We start from the raw sequence: 15,272 nt of genomic DNA, 5'->3' as shown, positions 1-15,272 counted from the left end.
CAGCATCCCCACTGTCAGATGCACAAGGGGCTGAATCTGAAACAGCCATTCCTGAGCTGTTTTTCTTTTCCTTTGCAATCCTTTTCCTGCATTCTGCTATGTGATGACCTGGCTTTTTGCAGTAGTGACAAAAACCCTTCTTTTTGGGCTTGCTTGCATCACTTTTAGACTTTTGTGAAGGCTGTCCTAACCCACTGGAAGGCTGATTTGCTGCTGTCTTTGCCTGTCCCTTTGTTTTTTATTTAAATTTTGAGAGCATGGCTTGTTCACCTGCACATGAAGCCAAATTTTTCCTGGTCTGCTCTTCCTGAAGCAAAAGTCCTATCAACTCATGAAAAGAAAGAGGATTTGCACCCCCCCTCAATGATAAATTCAGCGAAGTGTGAAAGCTGAGATAAGACTCAGGAAGAGAATTCAGAGTGGTTGTAATCATCTCTGAATCAGGAATAATTTCATCTATGTTTAACAACTGCTCTCTGAGATCCTGTAGCTTAGTGAGGTGGGCTGACATGGAGTCACCCTCCTCCATATGTGTATTGCTCAACTCTCTTTTTAAAAAAGATACCCTGGCATCATTCCGTGCTGCATACATGCTTTCCAAAATATCCCACGCTGCCCTGGAGGTCTTACACGACCGGATATGCGGAATGATTGATCTTTTCACTGAAAGAGAGATGCATGACAAGGCTAAGGCATCCCGTGAATCCCATCTCTTTTGCTCAGGAGTATTGACTGTAGCTGCACCAACAACTTGTCCCGCAGCTGCACCTTGTGCACGACCTCTTCCACCTCCTTGCTGAGGAGGGGTAGCAGGTGCAATATCTGCTGGTCGGATTTCATCCCCATTGACATAATCCCATAAATTGCGAGAAATCAGAATATTACGTACCATGAAACTCCAGAGGGAGTAGTTGGTACCATCCAATTTGTCTTCCTGTGAAAGACCACCGAACTGGAACTCATTCTGATTTTGATGGGCCATATCTGAGAAAGAGATTGAAGCAGATACAAAGCTGAATTCCCTTACTGGGAATAAAATGCACCACTCCCAAAAACACAGCCAAGCACGGGCTGTATATGCAACTTAGATTTCTGCACTTGAGCTGTCAGAAATCTGTCCAAGCATAAAACACTCTCCAAAATCTGCCAAAAGTGTTCCAAACACTCCAAGAAAGACAGTATGTACTGAATACTCCAAAAAATGCTCTCCCAACACAAAAGCCCCAATTTGTGGCTAGAAATTGCAGCCAGAAAAGGGTAACAATGCTAAAAGCCCCAAATACTGAGTCCAAAACTGCTTGCAAAACTCCCAAATGATCTTTCAACTGCCAAATTACATCCAAACTGCAAAAGCCCCAAATTTCTGCAAGAAATTGCACCTGAAAGGGGCAATTCAACTAAAAGCCCCAAATTTCTGCAATTCTCTGCAAAAACTGCAAAAGCCCCAAATGTGCTCCCAGAATGTAGGCCAAACAATGGCTGTCTGCACAATTTGTCTGTCAAAAAACAAAACACTTGCTGGTTCTTTTCGAAACAAAGCAGCTACCTGTTGTACTGAAGCGGATTCAGTACAGACAGTGTGAACAGTACGAAAATGCCGTACAGTTTGTACGGCACTGTACGGCTGGCACTGTACGACAACAGGTACGGATGCTGTTGCGCTGTACGGCGGTCAATGTACGGACACGTAGTCCAAAGTGTACGGTGCTGGTACGGACGGTGGTTGATGTACGGACACGTCTTCCAAAGTGTACGGCGCTGGTACGGACGGCGGTCGATGTACGAATCTGAATGTTGCGCTGTACGGTCAGCACATGTACGGTCAGCAGGTATGTACGGCCGACGATGCGTCAGGATGCCGTACAGTCGTACGGACTGTACGGACAGATTGGAGCGGGCTGGAGCTGGAGGCAAGGCGCTGGTACGAAAAGGAGCAGAGGGCTCAAAGGCCTAGAACCCGCTCTGATACCAAATGAAGGAGAGGGAGATAGTGAGAGCAAGAGGGAGTGAGAGAGTAGAAAGCTTAGAAGCTGTAGTTGCAATAGAATAGAGTGTAAAAAGAGTACAACACAAAGTGAGTAGGATAAGGTTTTGTCCTAGTGACAAAACCTTAGTAGTCACTAACCATAGTTAGTGAACTAACTGCAGTTAGGGGGAAAAACCTCTAAATGAGGGAAAAGTGCCCCTAACTAACTTATTATATTACATTGGTCACTGCTGAATTATATCTATAATTCCAACATCTGTGTGTGAGGTGTTGCCCATGTGGCAGCCCCCTCCCTCTCTCTTTTCTTTTGGGCACATGTCATAGGTCTCCCTCCCCCATGCTCTCCTCATATGGGGGCTTACAGATGGGGAGGTGACCTTTCCAACAAGCTCTAGTGGAGCATTTCCAGCAATAGCCTTGCCATCCTGGTCGCAAGCGTGTCCTTTGACCAATTGTTACCAGCTGATCCCGCACCACCTTCATCTTGGTGATGTGTTCTTGTGCTGATTCCCCTTCATCCATCCTCATGACGTATAGCTCCGTCTTGAGATCCAAGATTCTTGCCTCGTTGTTGAGCTCATACATATCCCTCAATGTTGTCCAAGCCTTGAAAGAAGAGTTCGTCATCTGTTATGAGGCAGCACCATATCCACCGTCATATCCACAATGATAGACAAGGCTTCCACATCCAGAATTTGCCATGCTCTCACTAATATAGGGTCAACTAGCGTCAACACTGCTGTTGTTGTCAATGTGGCTGGGGTAGTCACGGTGGCATGAGGCAACAGCCCTGTCCCCATCGCAATCCCCCACGACTCCCTCAACATTGAGTGGCTTCGAACCTGTCATTTTTCACAACGGGTAATTGGTCCCGCCGAGCTTGCCCCTCACGAAAATTTGGGATTTGATATCTATTGGCCATGATAATGAACTGAAAGAGGTAAAGGGTATAGAGTGTCGTACAGCTGCCTGAACCCGAGCCTCCCACCTGGGTACAATCCTTCATACACTTGCTTGAACCTGAGCGTCCCGCTTGAGTACAATCCTTAAGGCATAGAAGCCAATTCCTCCAAGCAAGGAATCAAGGTCGTCCTTCAGCAAGGTGCTGGCCCCTCCAGCCAGCCCATATTAGGAGTTATTTCCTGCCCAAACAGTGCCGTGATCTGCCTCTGCTGGTTCCGCCTCCTGCTGCACTAAATCCGTGACCATCTAGGTCCTCTCCTGGCCCCGGCTCTGTCCATACTCATCCGTACAGGTTGGTGACGTCAACCCGCACCTTATGCTTGCTGCAATGCCTGCGCAACCAAGATCCTTCCATCATGCCAGATCTGCCCTCCATGGTGGCCTCCAATTGCCAGGTACATGCTTTCTCTCTCTGCTGCCCACATGGCAGCCCCATACCTAATCCTATTCTATGGTCCAACCCCCAATGCACTCCTCATATGGGGGCTGACAGGTGCGGAGGTGACCAACCCTATTCCAACAACATGGAACGGTTAATGATCGTGTAATCGCAGCGAGACCTTCTTTAAACCTTATTGCGAGGCATATGCGTATGCACCATAGAGAGGAAGAGAGAGAGAGTTTCAGGGTTAGAGAAATGGAGCCGACACTAGATTGTGTCCTTGTACCCATTGAGGGCTCCCTTCCCGAAATAGGGAAGGATTTGCTTTATACTTGGAGAACGTGAAATACAAACGACACTCCTTCAGAGAGCATGGAATGCAACTCTAAGGATGACCCTTCGAACATTGAGAGCTGACCCACGAATGCCTGAGAAACATACCCGTGATGACCAAGGCCCAAGGCTATCCAAGAGGCTTGTACTGTCCACGGGATGAAGATGAGAGAGAGCTGAGAAAAGAGCTAAGAAAGAGCCGAAAACTGGAGTAGGTGGTTTTCATAACAGTTTGACCCCCTCTCAGTATTTTGCTCATAACTTTTCGCTCAGTGGTAGGAAAGCTGCTGAAACTGAACCCCAAACCTTTACTCCGAGCCCGGCTATGGTGCTACGTGGACACCCTCTTTCAATCGCACGGGGACTGCTGGAATTGATGCTGTCCTGCAGGGACTTTTGGAGAGGCTGGAGGCTGCTCCTGGGCTGGAGAGGAAGACTGATTGCGGAGGGAACCGGATAGGAATGAGGGGGGCAAGGGGCCCCTTAAATAGGGGCTGGAGAGCCCTGATTTGCGCTGACCCACCAGCCTTAGATAGCCGACCAGCCAGTTGGCTGGCTGGCTGGTTGGTTAGCCAATGGGCTGCCTAGGGAGGGGCAGAGGTAGCCTATAAAAGGCGCCTTCCCCCTTGCTTTGGAGCTACCTCAGGGGGCCCTTCTGGGCTGCTACCCCAGGCTGAGACCTAGACCTAGCTAAACCCTAAGACGGAAACACTAACCTACTGAGTCCTCTAGTGGGTACCAGTGAACACGAACTGAAACTAATGCCTGAGAGACTGACCTACGCAGCTCGTGCCTGACTGTCCTGGACTAGGGCTCACAATGGGTTCGCGGCATATGACAAAAATCACCTAGATTAGGGATCTACTAGCACTTGTCAATGTAGCTAGGTGTCACCTTGTACCCAAGTGCAGAGGTGCATGTGACAGAATGTTGTGCCCACAAATCAGCCTATTTATAGGGCTTTAGGCCCTCTAGACTGGCCGATCTAGTTAGCAGACTGGCCAATGAGTCTGCAAATCAACCAACAAGCCACAGACTGGGCTGACCCAGTCTGTGTTTGTGCCGACCTGATCAGGTATTCGTGAGGCCCCATTTCTGCCGACCTGACAGTCCTCAGACTGTCCAGACTGCCGACCCACTGGCAGTTCTCCCTGGTCCATGTGTATGCGCAGCCTGTTGGCTCCTACTCTAGCACTGCTGTACCCGACCTTCACATCTGCCGACCTGTACATTCTCCTCCAGCCCCTGCAGAAGTTCCGTACTGGTTGCTGTACTTGCTTCTGCATCATCCAGACTTGCTTTGGCCTTTGCACCTGTGGTACACCTTCCATACTTGTTACTGTACCATCCGTACAGGTAGGCCCTTTTCCAGATCTCCATTGCCAGCCTTGCTGTCGTGTGGATGTTTCCCTCGACCCAGATATGCCCATGTGGCACCCACAATAGACTCTCATATCCCCCATTCCTCCAACTCCCTCTGCTCTCTTCATATAAGGGCTTACAGGTGGGACACTGGACCCTATTTTCCAACAGATAGAGGATAGTGTTGTCTTTTGCTGATAATTTTCTTTTTAATTAAGTAGATGGGATTACCGTAATTGATGTATGCCACTTGGTGTGCTATTAAAGTCTAAAGTAGTTATAGAAAGAGGATACTGGATTACGTGACCCTCTTGTCTCTTCATTTATTGGGACTCAAGCATACATGGACTTTTAAGGATAAGAAGCAAGGATTTCTAGATGAATAAGAGGGTTATTTGCATTTACTCAATAGGTTTTTTTAAATAAGAAGGTTTTTTGCCACCTTTTATGATGTGTTTAAAGCTTTGACAGATTCTTTCAATTTGATCAAAGTTATAACATAGTTGAGACTGACATTACAGGAAAATCGACTTGGTATGCAAGTTTGTAAAGGCTGGACAGAGACCTTTTATGAAGGAAGAGGGCCACATGCTGTTGTCCGGAAGTGAATGGATTCCCCCTTCATACTTTGTTTCCTTCATTTCTGAATGGGTACAAACAGCATTAATTAGTTCATCCAAAGCCCATCCTGTGCACTCTGTTGGGCATCGGAAGGGGAATGGTCCTGTCACGAGATTGTTGGAAGGAAGCACACTTCCAGCACATTTAGATGAAAGATACTGGGCTGTTTTTAAATGGTGCTTACTGTCAGGGATTGAATGGAAAGCTGGGCACATCTCCTCGAGCATTATGCGATCTATCTCGTGTGTACTTGCCGAGGTAAGCGTTATCCTAGAGAGCAGTTCTGCAAAAAATGGTAATTTCTTAAAAGTAAATTCTGATCTGGAAAATGGAGCATGGCTTAAAGATGGCATCACAGGGGACTTTGTCAAAGGAATACTTGATGTTGTAAAGTTACTATTTAATGCATACGAGGGTTCATTCAGGCCAAATTTAGATTTATGGGTGTCCTCAGCATCAGCATCTTTAAAGATAGCCATTCTAGTCTTGAGGGATGCAGGTTGTCAAGACTTCTTGGCACATGAGACAAGCGGGCTGTTTCAGCTTGTACTTATTGTAAACAGGGGTTTTATAAAGTTCTTGAAGTCATGTCCAAATCCTCGAAAGGTTTTCCAAGTTGTTGTGGACAAATTGCTTGAGACACTTTTGGATGTTTTGGTGGTTCTTAGCATGTCAGAGGGTGGAGGATTGGGGCCTTCGTCTGAGAAGACGAAACTGTTGAATGCAGTTGAAGACATAATAAAATGCAGCCTGTTTCACCCATCCCATATTGGCGGCTTTTTCAACGTATGTAAGATGGCACAGCAAGCCATTGGGTTCTCTAATGAATCTAGCAGAGAGGAGATTGTCAACAGCAAAAAAACAGCAGGCTTGTATACCCCCTTTTTGAGCTATCATAAATCACTGTTTCAGCGGCTAGATTGCTTCAGAAACGAAGGAAAGGTTTCTACATTAGAATCCTTAGCTTGGATATTCAAGAGTTTTGTCCAAGAACTGAAAGCACAAGCAGTTCCAATGTCTGAATCCCTGCTTGGTGTAAAGGGTAGCCGTGGCTCAAGGGATCGCTCCTCAGCTCACGTGACAACTAAGACAGAGGACCACACAACTGGTCAGGGCATAGGCTTGATCCTGGACTTTGGCCAAGAGGACAAACATTCTAATTTGGCAACCGAAAGGAAATATGTGCAAGAGCCTGGCAGGGGCTTGTTTGCATTCTTCGCAGAACTGGTTTCTCCTTTCCTGAAGGATCTTCAGGAGAACTCTGACTGTATTTGCTCTAAGGACAATGAAGTCACAGTAACAAAGCTTACCCGTGTTAAATCCTTGCTGGCTGCTACTAATAAATTGCTAGTTGTTGCAAAAGAGGAACATGTGTATGTGCCAACAGAAGATACAGCAGTCCACACACATCTGAACTTCATGAAGGAGATATGTGATGTTCTTATTAATTTTGGCAGGTTGCTACCACAGGTGTTAAAGTCACCGCAACCTGAGGCAGGTTTAGGAAACAAGAAGACTTGCTGGAGTGGAGGAGTTCTTTGCTTGTTAATTAGCATATTGAAGGAAGTTGTTTTTGGCATTGGCCACATTTTGGAAATGGAGTATAGGGTTATCGAGCATAAGTTGATGGATCTATGGATTATTCTTCTGTCTTCTGTTGCAGTGCAAGCCAATTCAGCAAAAGAAATTGGCAAATCTGTTGAACCACAAAGACTTGCTGAAGAGACAGTCGTTTTAGCTTCACGGATGATAGAAGTCTTCAGTGAACTAAGGCAGGTCAGCTGACCATTCCCTCAAGAAAGAAGAAAAAGAGATCTTTCTATTTTAAAATATTATTCAGCTCACTTATTCTTGGAAGGTTTTAAGGAGCTTGTCTAAGCTTTCATAAGTGTCGTGAGATGGTATCTGTTATATGTGTCAATGTATTTCTGAATTACTTGATGCTTGGGGAAACTTTGAATCATCATCTGATTGGGTAAAAGCTATCTGAAGTTGTGTATTTGCATGAATTGCCACATTGTGGTGGTTGATATGTTATACTAGATTCAAAATTTGCTTTCAGGTCTTAAACTGTTATCTTCAAAAGATGAGTGAACTTCTTTTTTTTTTCCAATTCTTTGTTAATTTTGCTTTTCATGTTTTGTAACATACCAGATGATGACCTGGACAAAACTTTCATTGTTATTGTATTTATAGAGGGCTCCCCTATTTGCATGTCAGTTGCTTGCATAGATTCTATGGTTTTTTTGGCAGATTAAACAAAAGTGCCTTAAGTTTTGTTGAGAATATAATTTCACTTTTGATGTATTATGGTCCATGGATGTATGTAAGCATTTTACCAACTACTTCCAAACTTGATCTTCTACGGTCGTTTACCAACTACTTCTAAAGTTGATTTACGGTGGTTTATGTTTTCAACAGCAGCTTATTGATTCTTACTTGCTTTGGATTCCAGATTGACCGACCTATATTCACTTTATGTAATTCCTTGAGGCAACTTGTGAACCCTGATTGCTGCATTGCCACAATGCTCCCTGTCAAGTACTATATCAAAGCAATAGAGCTTGTCATCTTTTCACCAAAGGTTTTGGAGACAATAGCTACAGCTATGAAGGAGATACCTGAAGGTCAAGTAGGGTCTTTCATGAAGTTAATGAGCAAAGATGTTAAAGATACATTGCATATGCTACAGTTAAGTGGCGTGCATATTGAGCAGAGCCACCATAGGGTACGAGGAGTTTTAATCAAAGCTCTTACAGAGATTTATATCTGCATTCTTGAGAATGGGATTGTCACGGCATCCAACAGCATACAGGTTGGGATGGCTTTAAGGGCTTTGATGGAGGGAGTTGTGAGTCCAGTTTTGTGCTTACTTGTGGATAGTTGTGTCAGCAGTGACAATCCTGTTATAATGTTTGCCAATTTGTATTTCTCAAAGCAAGAAAGTGGAAACATGATAGAGGGAGGCTCCAAAAAGAGTTTTCCCTTGTCAAATAGAATGGATGGGTCGCATAATGGTAGTAATGAATACACCATTATTGTACTGGTTTGGGAGGTCATCCTCCGTCTTTACATGTCAACCAAGAGCTTGCACAGACATTGCATCAGTTTGATGCCTCCCAAGGCAGCAAGGAAATCCAGTGCAACACTTAATGATCCAACGATGCTATCTTTTACAGGTGAATTCTCTCAAATAGAACCAATACTTTATAAGGAAGGATATTTTTCCTGTGCAGGAAAAGGGTCAGTTTTTGTTTTGGATGTCTTGTGTGGTATTCAGCAGAGCTTGGAGGAAATGGGTCACCAAAAGATTGAAACTTTATCATATACGCTGTGTTGCATTGCAATGCACAGTCTTGTTGACCTGAGCAGGCAGATCAAGGCAGTCAAGTTCGTATTAGATCAAACAGAGCTGGCATTACTAGGGGCACATAAAAAAGATCAGGGACAAAACTGCACAACAGATCAGCCGGTTTCAGATGTTGTGGAGGGAGGTTCTTGGATGGACAATAAGCAAGTGGAAAAGAAGTTGCTACGTAAACGCTACAAAAAGTTAATGCAAGAAGCTTCTTCTGTCTGTAAGTTTCTGATTAGGTGGATTTATATCTTGGCGGATGACAATAGGAGACACAAGAGGAAAAAGAGCCATGAAAATGTGGATTCATTTCCGGGCAAGCAGGAAGAAAGAAGTGGTTTTTTCAAAGCTTCTTGGAACAGGGTGCTTGGAACTCTTAACAGTGAAACATTACCAATAGCAATATGGGGTTTGCTCTGTCAGAACATTGGTGTCTGGTCTGAGTTTACTTCTGAGAATGATCTAGAAAGCTTTATACAGTTCATGCTTGGAAAGGCTGTTCAGTTCGAAGAATTCATCACACCACATTGCAGTCTTTACTCTCTTACTAGTGATTTGCTGAAGGATTCAACTTTTTATGAACTCAATGTATGTGTATTCTCTCGCTTATCTATTTTACTTATTCCTCAAAACCAGGCTTTCAAACAGTCTCTTGTTGCCAAGAAGATTTCTCCACGTGTTTGAAGTCTCATATTGTCAAAACAAGCAGCTTGATCTACCTGAGCCCTAAATAAACACCACACAGATTTGTCAGTCTATTGGTTACTCAGCACAGGCCTTTCTGGATCTCAATCTTGTCGTAGGTCCTGTACTGCTTAATACAAACATAAATGTTTTCTGTCATACCATGTAGTCTTTGTTGATGTTTCCATCATGGTAATAAATAGCTTAACTGACTATGCATTGAGATAGGACAAGCAGAGGGAATCCAATTTGAGGGATGGATGTGCACCTTATGCGACATGCAAGAAATTGAGTTAGAGTACTTTGCATTTAGATGGCCTATGTACAAAGACATTTAAGGCCATTGCCTATTTAGGAGTGGATTTGGATCACTCTCAGCTTTCTTGGCCCATTCTGATCAGTGACACGTGTTGACATTCCTATTCGAGGCCTAGATTGACTTCTTCGAGCGTAGAGGCAAGCTGGCTCCATAAAAGTTGAAATAGGCTTGCCATCATGAAAATTGAACCTTTGTAATAGTCCCTAAATTTATTTTGATTGATTGAGCACAATGCCTTAATCTGTTTGCATAAGCTGAATGCCCAAATAATATGGTAAAAGCTCGAGATTAGACATCTCAAATGAAGCTTCAAGATCATTCTTGAATTCAGCAATTTTCTCTTCATTTGTGTCTGTGAGCAGCATACCATCCACATACAAGATGGCAATCAACAAATCCTTCTTGTCCTTGTTGACATATACGTTAATCTTAGTGGACTATTCTGTAGACCTGGACTGGTAAAAAATGTATGAATTTTCTCTTGTATACCCACTTTGTCCCAATAGCTTTCTGTTAGAAAATACCTAACAGAGGGTACGGACAGCGGAAGACTAATAGTAATGCCCAGGAGCTCACACAGTGTGGTGTGGGGTGTGGAATCACAAACTTCTTAACTTATGTGCATAAAATAGATGTGCAGACTCATCAATAGACAATGAACCAGCCAGATAGAGAAACCACCAAAATAATATATTTCCGTCCAAAACCATGGACACAATACAAAAGAGATAGATCCAGAGTCCCACCAATGGTGTGGTCCTCTGATCTTACCACAAGGTCCTTCTCCTATCTGCCAGTTATCTCTAGACTCGAGCCCGCGTGCTCCACCTCGAGCGTCTGTAGACTTTCCGTCTAGTGCGTTCTTCTCCACCTTACTGCCTGTGAATCAGCCTAGGTGGGCAGCCCCTGCCAAGCTTTGTCTGCAACACACAAGTCCCCTTGGTCCTCCTCAATGTAGGCCCCAAGATAGCTGTTCCACTGCTCCAACCTGCTTGCGAATGGCTGCTCCAGAAGGTGTGATGATCTCAGCACCTTGCTGCCCTAGAAGACATCCAAGGTCCAGCCCTTCCTGGCTAAGTCTGCAGCCCTTGTTGCACTCTCTCACCTCCTGTAGATAGGCCCAGAGAGTAGGCTTCCTGCTGCTCCTTTCTGCCCTGGAACTCCTGGTTGCTGGATGATGAAATGAGGCAAGTGCCTCTCCTTTTATAGGGCTCAAGGACCTTTCAAATGGACCGACCAGCCAGCCCTAAATGGGCCCCTTATACAGACCTGGTTGGCTGGCCCAACCGACCTGGTTGGCTCAGCCCAACCAGCCCTATATAAGGTCCCTAGCCAAGCCCTTTTGGGCTGCTGCTAGGCTCCCCTTTGCTGCTGCTGGAGACCCTGCTGCAGGCTGTATACCTGCCCATAGACCCCCACTATGCTGCGCTATTTCTTGGCTCCCTGATCTGCCCACACGTGTGCGCCTCAGCTCCGTACTGTTGCTGACGCCATCCGTGAGCTCATGGCCTCTTCTCTTGGGTCCCAACTGCTGTCCTCTGCTCTGCCTTATGCTCCTACAGATCAGCCAGGTACCCTCCTCTCTTCTTTTGGGGCACATCTTGCCCAAGGTCTCCCTCCCCCACGCTCTCCTCATATGGGGGCTTATAGATGGGGAGGTGACCTTTCCAACACTTTCTTCCCTATGGGCAAATCCACTAGTTCCCATGTATTGTTCTTCATGACAGAATCCAATTCTGGCCCTCATCGAATTTGCTTCACTTGTCCCGCCATTGTCCTACTAGAGAGAGGGGTTGAAAGTCTGCTGTCCTGTACAGTTTGCAACAGCCATCTAGGGATTTTCTAGCTCCTATTAAGCAGCTCTCTCCTCTCTGGCAACCTCTTGCACATTCTCATGTCTGATAGGCTGATCCTGGACCCTGATTTGGAGCATCCAAAGATGCTGTGCATTAGCATGTGCAGCTAAATAGTAAATTCTTCTTTATGACTGGCACATATAGGACATTTGTAATGAAGGCCAAGATTATAAGTCCACCTCCCCTCCCTTTATATGGACTTTGATGTGACATCTAATCCTATCTTCTATTCTCCTTCCTCCTCCTACTTGCAGCCTACAAATCTACTTGTGAAGGATGGTTTTGCTCTAGATGATTACTATTATTGTTTGATGTGACTATATATGATAAAGTTTTATGTTTTTGTATGCGTGTGGATGCTCGGTTAGTAGCTCCACCTCTCTAGCTGGATTTGGATTAGGTTTTTTCACAGTCTCATAGACCCAGCGGTCTTCCGAAGACTTTAATAAACTCTCTCTCTCTTTCTCTCTCTCTCTCTCTCTCTCTCTCTCTCTCTCTGAGCATGATCACGGAGTTCTTCCAGTCGGACCACATAGACTCCCCCCCTATAGGCCCTAGGCATGATCGGGACTCAGAGCCAATGACATGGCAGCTCAAGCAGAGGGTTGATGCACAAATTACACTTGGGGACATTCCCTCCATGTTCAGAGTGGAAGCGCGACCGATAGGGGTGATTGTCACCCTTGCTAGACATAGAGCTATGACCAAGATCCGACAGCACTCTATATCTAATTTCATGCAATTGCTCCCTCACTCTTGACGAGGGGGTGACCACATTGACCTTGGAGCATACTTCACTTGTACTATGATGACAGTCGCTCTAATGGTGATGTTGATGATAGTGATGTTATTATTTTGATATGACTATGTAGGATATAGTTTTTTGTTTTTTGTATGGGTGTGGATGCTCATTTAGTGGCTCCACTCTTTTAGCTGGCTTGTATCAGGTTTCTCACAATCTCATAGATCCATCGGTTTTCCAAAGACTTTAATAAACTTTCTTTCTTTCTTTCTTCTCTTCCCATCTCTTCCTCTCTCTCTCTCCTTCCTCATCTCCCTCCTCCTCTCCATTTCTCTCTCTCCCTTCCACTCTTCTAGCTCCTTTCTATAATCTGCCCCTACTTCCTTTTCTACATTGGTATCAGAGCTAAGACTCTGGCACCTTTGTTCTATAGACCCTTTCACCCTTCATTTTGCGTTACAGTAGCACACCACAGATCCCATTTGTCGTAATCCGAGCAACATAAGCTGCAACGCCCAATCCCTCTCCACCTGTACTAGCGCTTATCTACATTCGTTTGGCAAGCAGATTGGCGCGGTCGGCCAGAGCTATCATCATTGATGCTAGAAGGACGATGTTGGATTGAGGCATGCAGGAAAATATCTCGCCATCGCTTGTTAATCACAACCAACTTGGTTAGGGTTAGTTTAGTTGGGGGTTAGATTAGTTGGGTTAATTTAACCAAGGTTAGGTCAAGCCCTTGTTACTGTTGAGTTAAACTTTCCTCGCTGTCCACAAAGCTCTGTATGTGCAAGCGGAGCTTTAAAATGATAGGGGTAACCGGGATGCGTCAATTTTACGAGCAAAAACCTATGAGCAGGTTTATCCGAGCGTGTTTTTCAAGAGATTTTTAAAAATGTTTTTCTTTAGGAAACATGGTTTTTACACTTTTTCAAAAAATTTGGGGATTTTATGATTAATTTTAATTTTTAGGGTTTTGATATATATTAAGGGGTAAGAGCCCTTTTGAACTAGATCCTTTTATCATAAAAATATATAGACTAGTCACTCATTCATTTTTACACAACATAATCATAATCACTCTCAATGTAATAATACTATGCATATATAATTACTTATTAACACATTTATATCATATGGCAATATCTTTTTATTGTTTTTATAGCATATTTATGGACATGTTTCTAAAGAAGTTTAAATTACTATAAATAAGTATTAACTTGGGTTTATATATCACTCTCATAAAATACATGTAATATTTAATACTATATATGAAAGATTTTCCAAAATATAACTCCATAGATGTGCTCAAATGGGGTGTTCCGATCAATTTGAGTGGTTGAATGACTATATTTGGATATTGGATATGAAAGTTATGTCACTTTTAAAAGTGCTGTCCAAGGTAGTTTCGCCAGCGAAACTACCTTGGGAGACTTGCTTCAAAGGGGTTTCGCTGGCGAAACTACCTGGATGGCTTGCTTCAATGAGTTTTCTTTGAAGAAACTCTTTCATGAAGATAGGTTGAGAGAGGGTTTTCAATGTCACCCCCTATTAAGTAAAAGTTGTAAGAAGGATCATAAGGGAATTTTCATAGAGAAGTCTACTCTACATGTGGGTTTCTTCAAAAGCCATCCCATTATGCTCTCACCATTCCTACAGATTTACCTAAAGATTTTTGTATAAAATAGGCATTGCTATAATACTTTGCATATTTCTAAGTGAAACTATGTTTTCTTGTGATTGATTTTTGCCATATTTATGCATAGTTGGAAGCTCTTTTTTTCCTTCGCTCGGACGCTCGGAAGATTTTGCTCAGAAAATGCTCGTCCCCGGGTAACCGGTGTACTAAAGCCAGGATTCTAAGTTTGCCTGTCAACTTCGGAGGGAAAAAGTTTGCACGAGCTCTGGTTCAAAGAAGATTAATGCCATCTGATCCCTCACTTTGTCCCATGCCTTGCAAAGCTCCTTAGCATCGCCATTAGGCTGCTCACTGATAACATCAGGCATTAATCCTGCAGATGGTTTAGGCTTCTTGACTTTTTGCTCTATCATCTACCTTCCCTTTAAGCTTGTGCTTTGGGCAATCCTGTGCCACATGGCCCTCTTCTTTGCAATGAATGCATTTATTAGCCTTCATCAAGGCTTTCCTTTCCTCGTGTGACAGCCAATTAGAGCCTAGCCTATCATGCTTATTTCCTTTGTTACAAGGAGGTTTGGGAGCATTCCCTGGCTTCCCTGCTTTCTTGAAACTCTCAGACTTACTGCTTTTATACCCGCTGCTTTTCCCCAACATTAATGCATCAGTTGTAGTAGCATTCTCAAAGAGCGGAGACATGTTGGTAACCCTCGTTTTAGTGCAGTAGTTCCTACTTTCCTTTGGCAGTCCACAACAATATTTTTCAATCATTTTTGACAAGGGCTCATGCCGATAAGAGCTGATTGGCAAAAGGGCTTCCCAAAAATTTTTATTGTATTCTTCCAAGTGATTAAAGTTGGCTTGCATCCAACTTGTGCCATGCTGTCATAACATCCACCTCGAAGGTAGTGGTCAACCAAGTAGCTGAAAACACCTGTTTAAATTCAACCCAACTTGTGGGTGCACTATTTTGAAGCAGCAAATTTGTCCACCACTGTAGAGCATTTGCCTTCAGGAAGGTGGCTGCCTTTT

General features: G+C 44.1%; 1 protein-coding gene across 2 annotated transcripts in view; it reads left to right on the top strand.

Annotated features, from left to right (window-relative positions):
- The window catches only part of LOC147891117 (Urb2/Npa2 family protein), a 114,653-nt gene that overhangs the window by 19,905 nt on the left and 79,476 nt on the right, over positions 1-15,272 (top strand). For both annotated transcript variants that reach the window (XM_087389408.1, XM_087389409.1), the window contains exons 2-3: positions 5,549-7,424; positions 8,104-9,591. In XM_087389408.1, the coding sequence (XP_087245534.1) occupies positions 5,549-7,424; positions 8,104-9,591 (3,364 nt within the window). The remainder of the gene's footprint in view (positions 1-5,548; positions 7,425-8,103; positions 9,592-15,272) is intronic.

This window comes from Dipteris shenzhenensis, chromosome 18 (assembly GCF_047967505.1).
Source record: "Dipteris shenzhenensis isolate YYH24624 ecotype China chromosome 18, Dip_SZ_1.0, whole genome shotgun sequence".
In the NCBI taxonomy this organism is placed as follows: Eukaryota; Viridiplantae; Streptophyta; class Polypodiopsida; order Gleicheniales; family Dipteridaceae; genus Dipteris; species Dipteris shenzhenensis.
The sequence above is the reverse complement of the archived record's forward strand: the minus strand, read 5'-3'. Positions and strand labels throughout refer to the sequence as shown.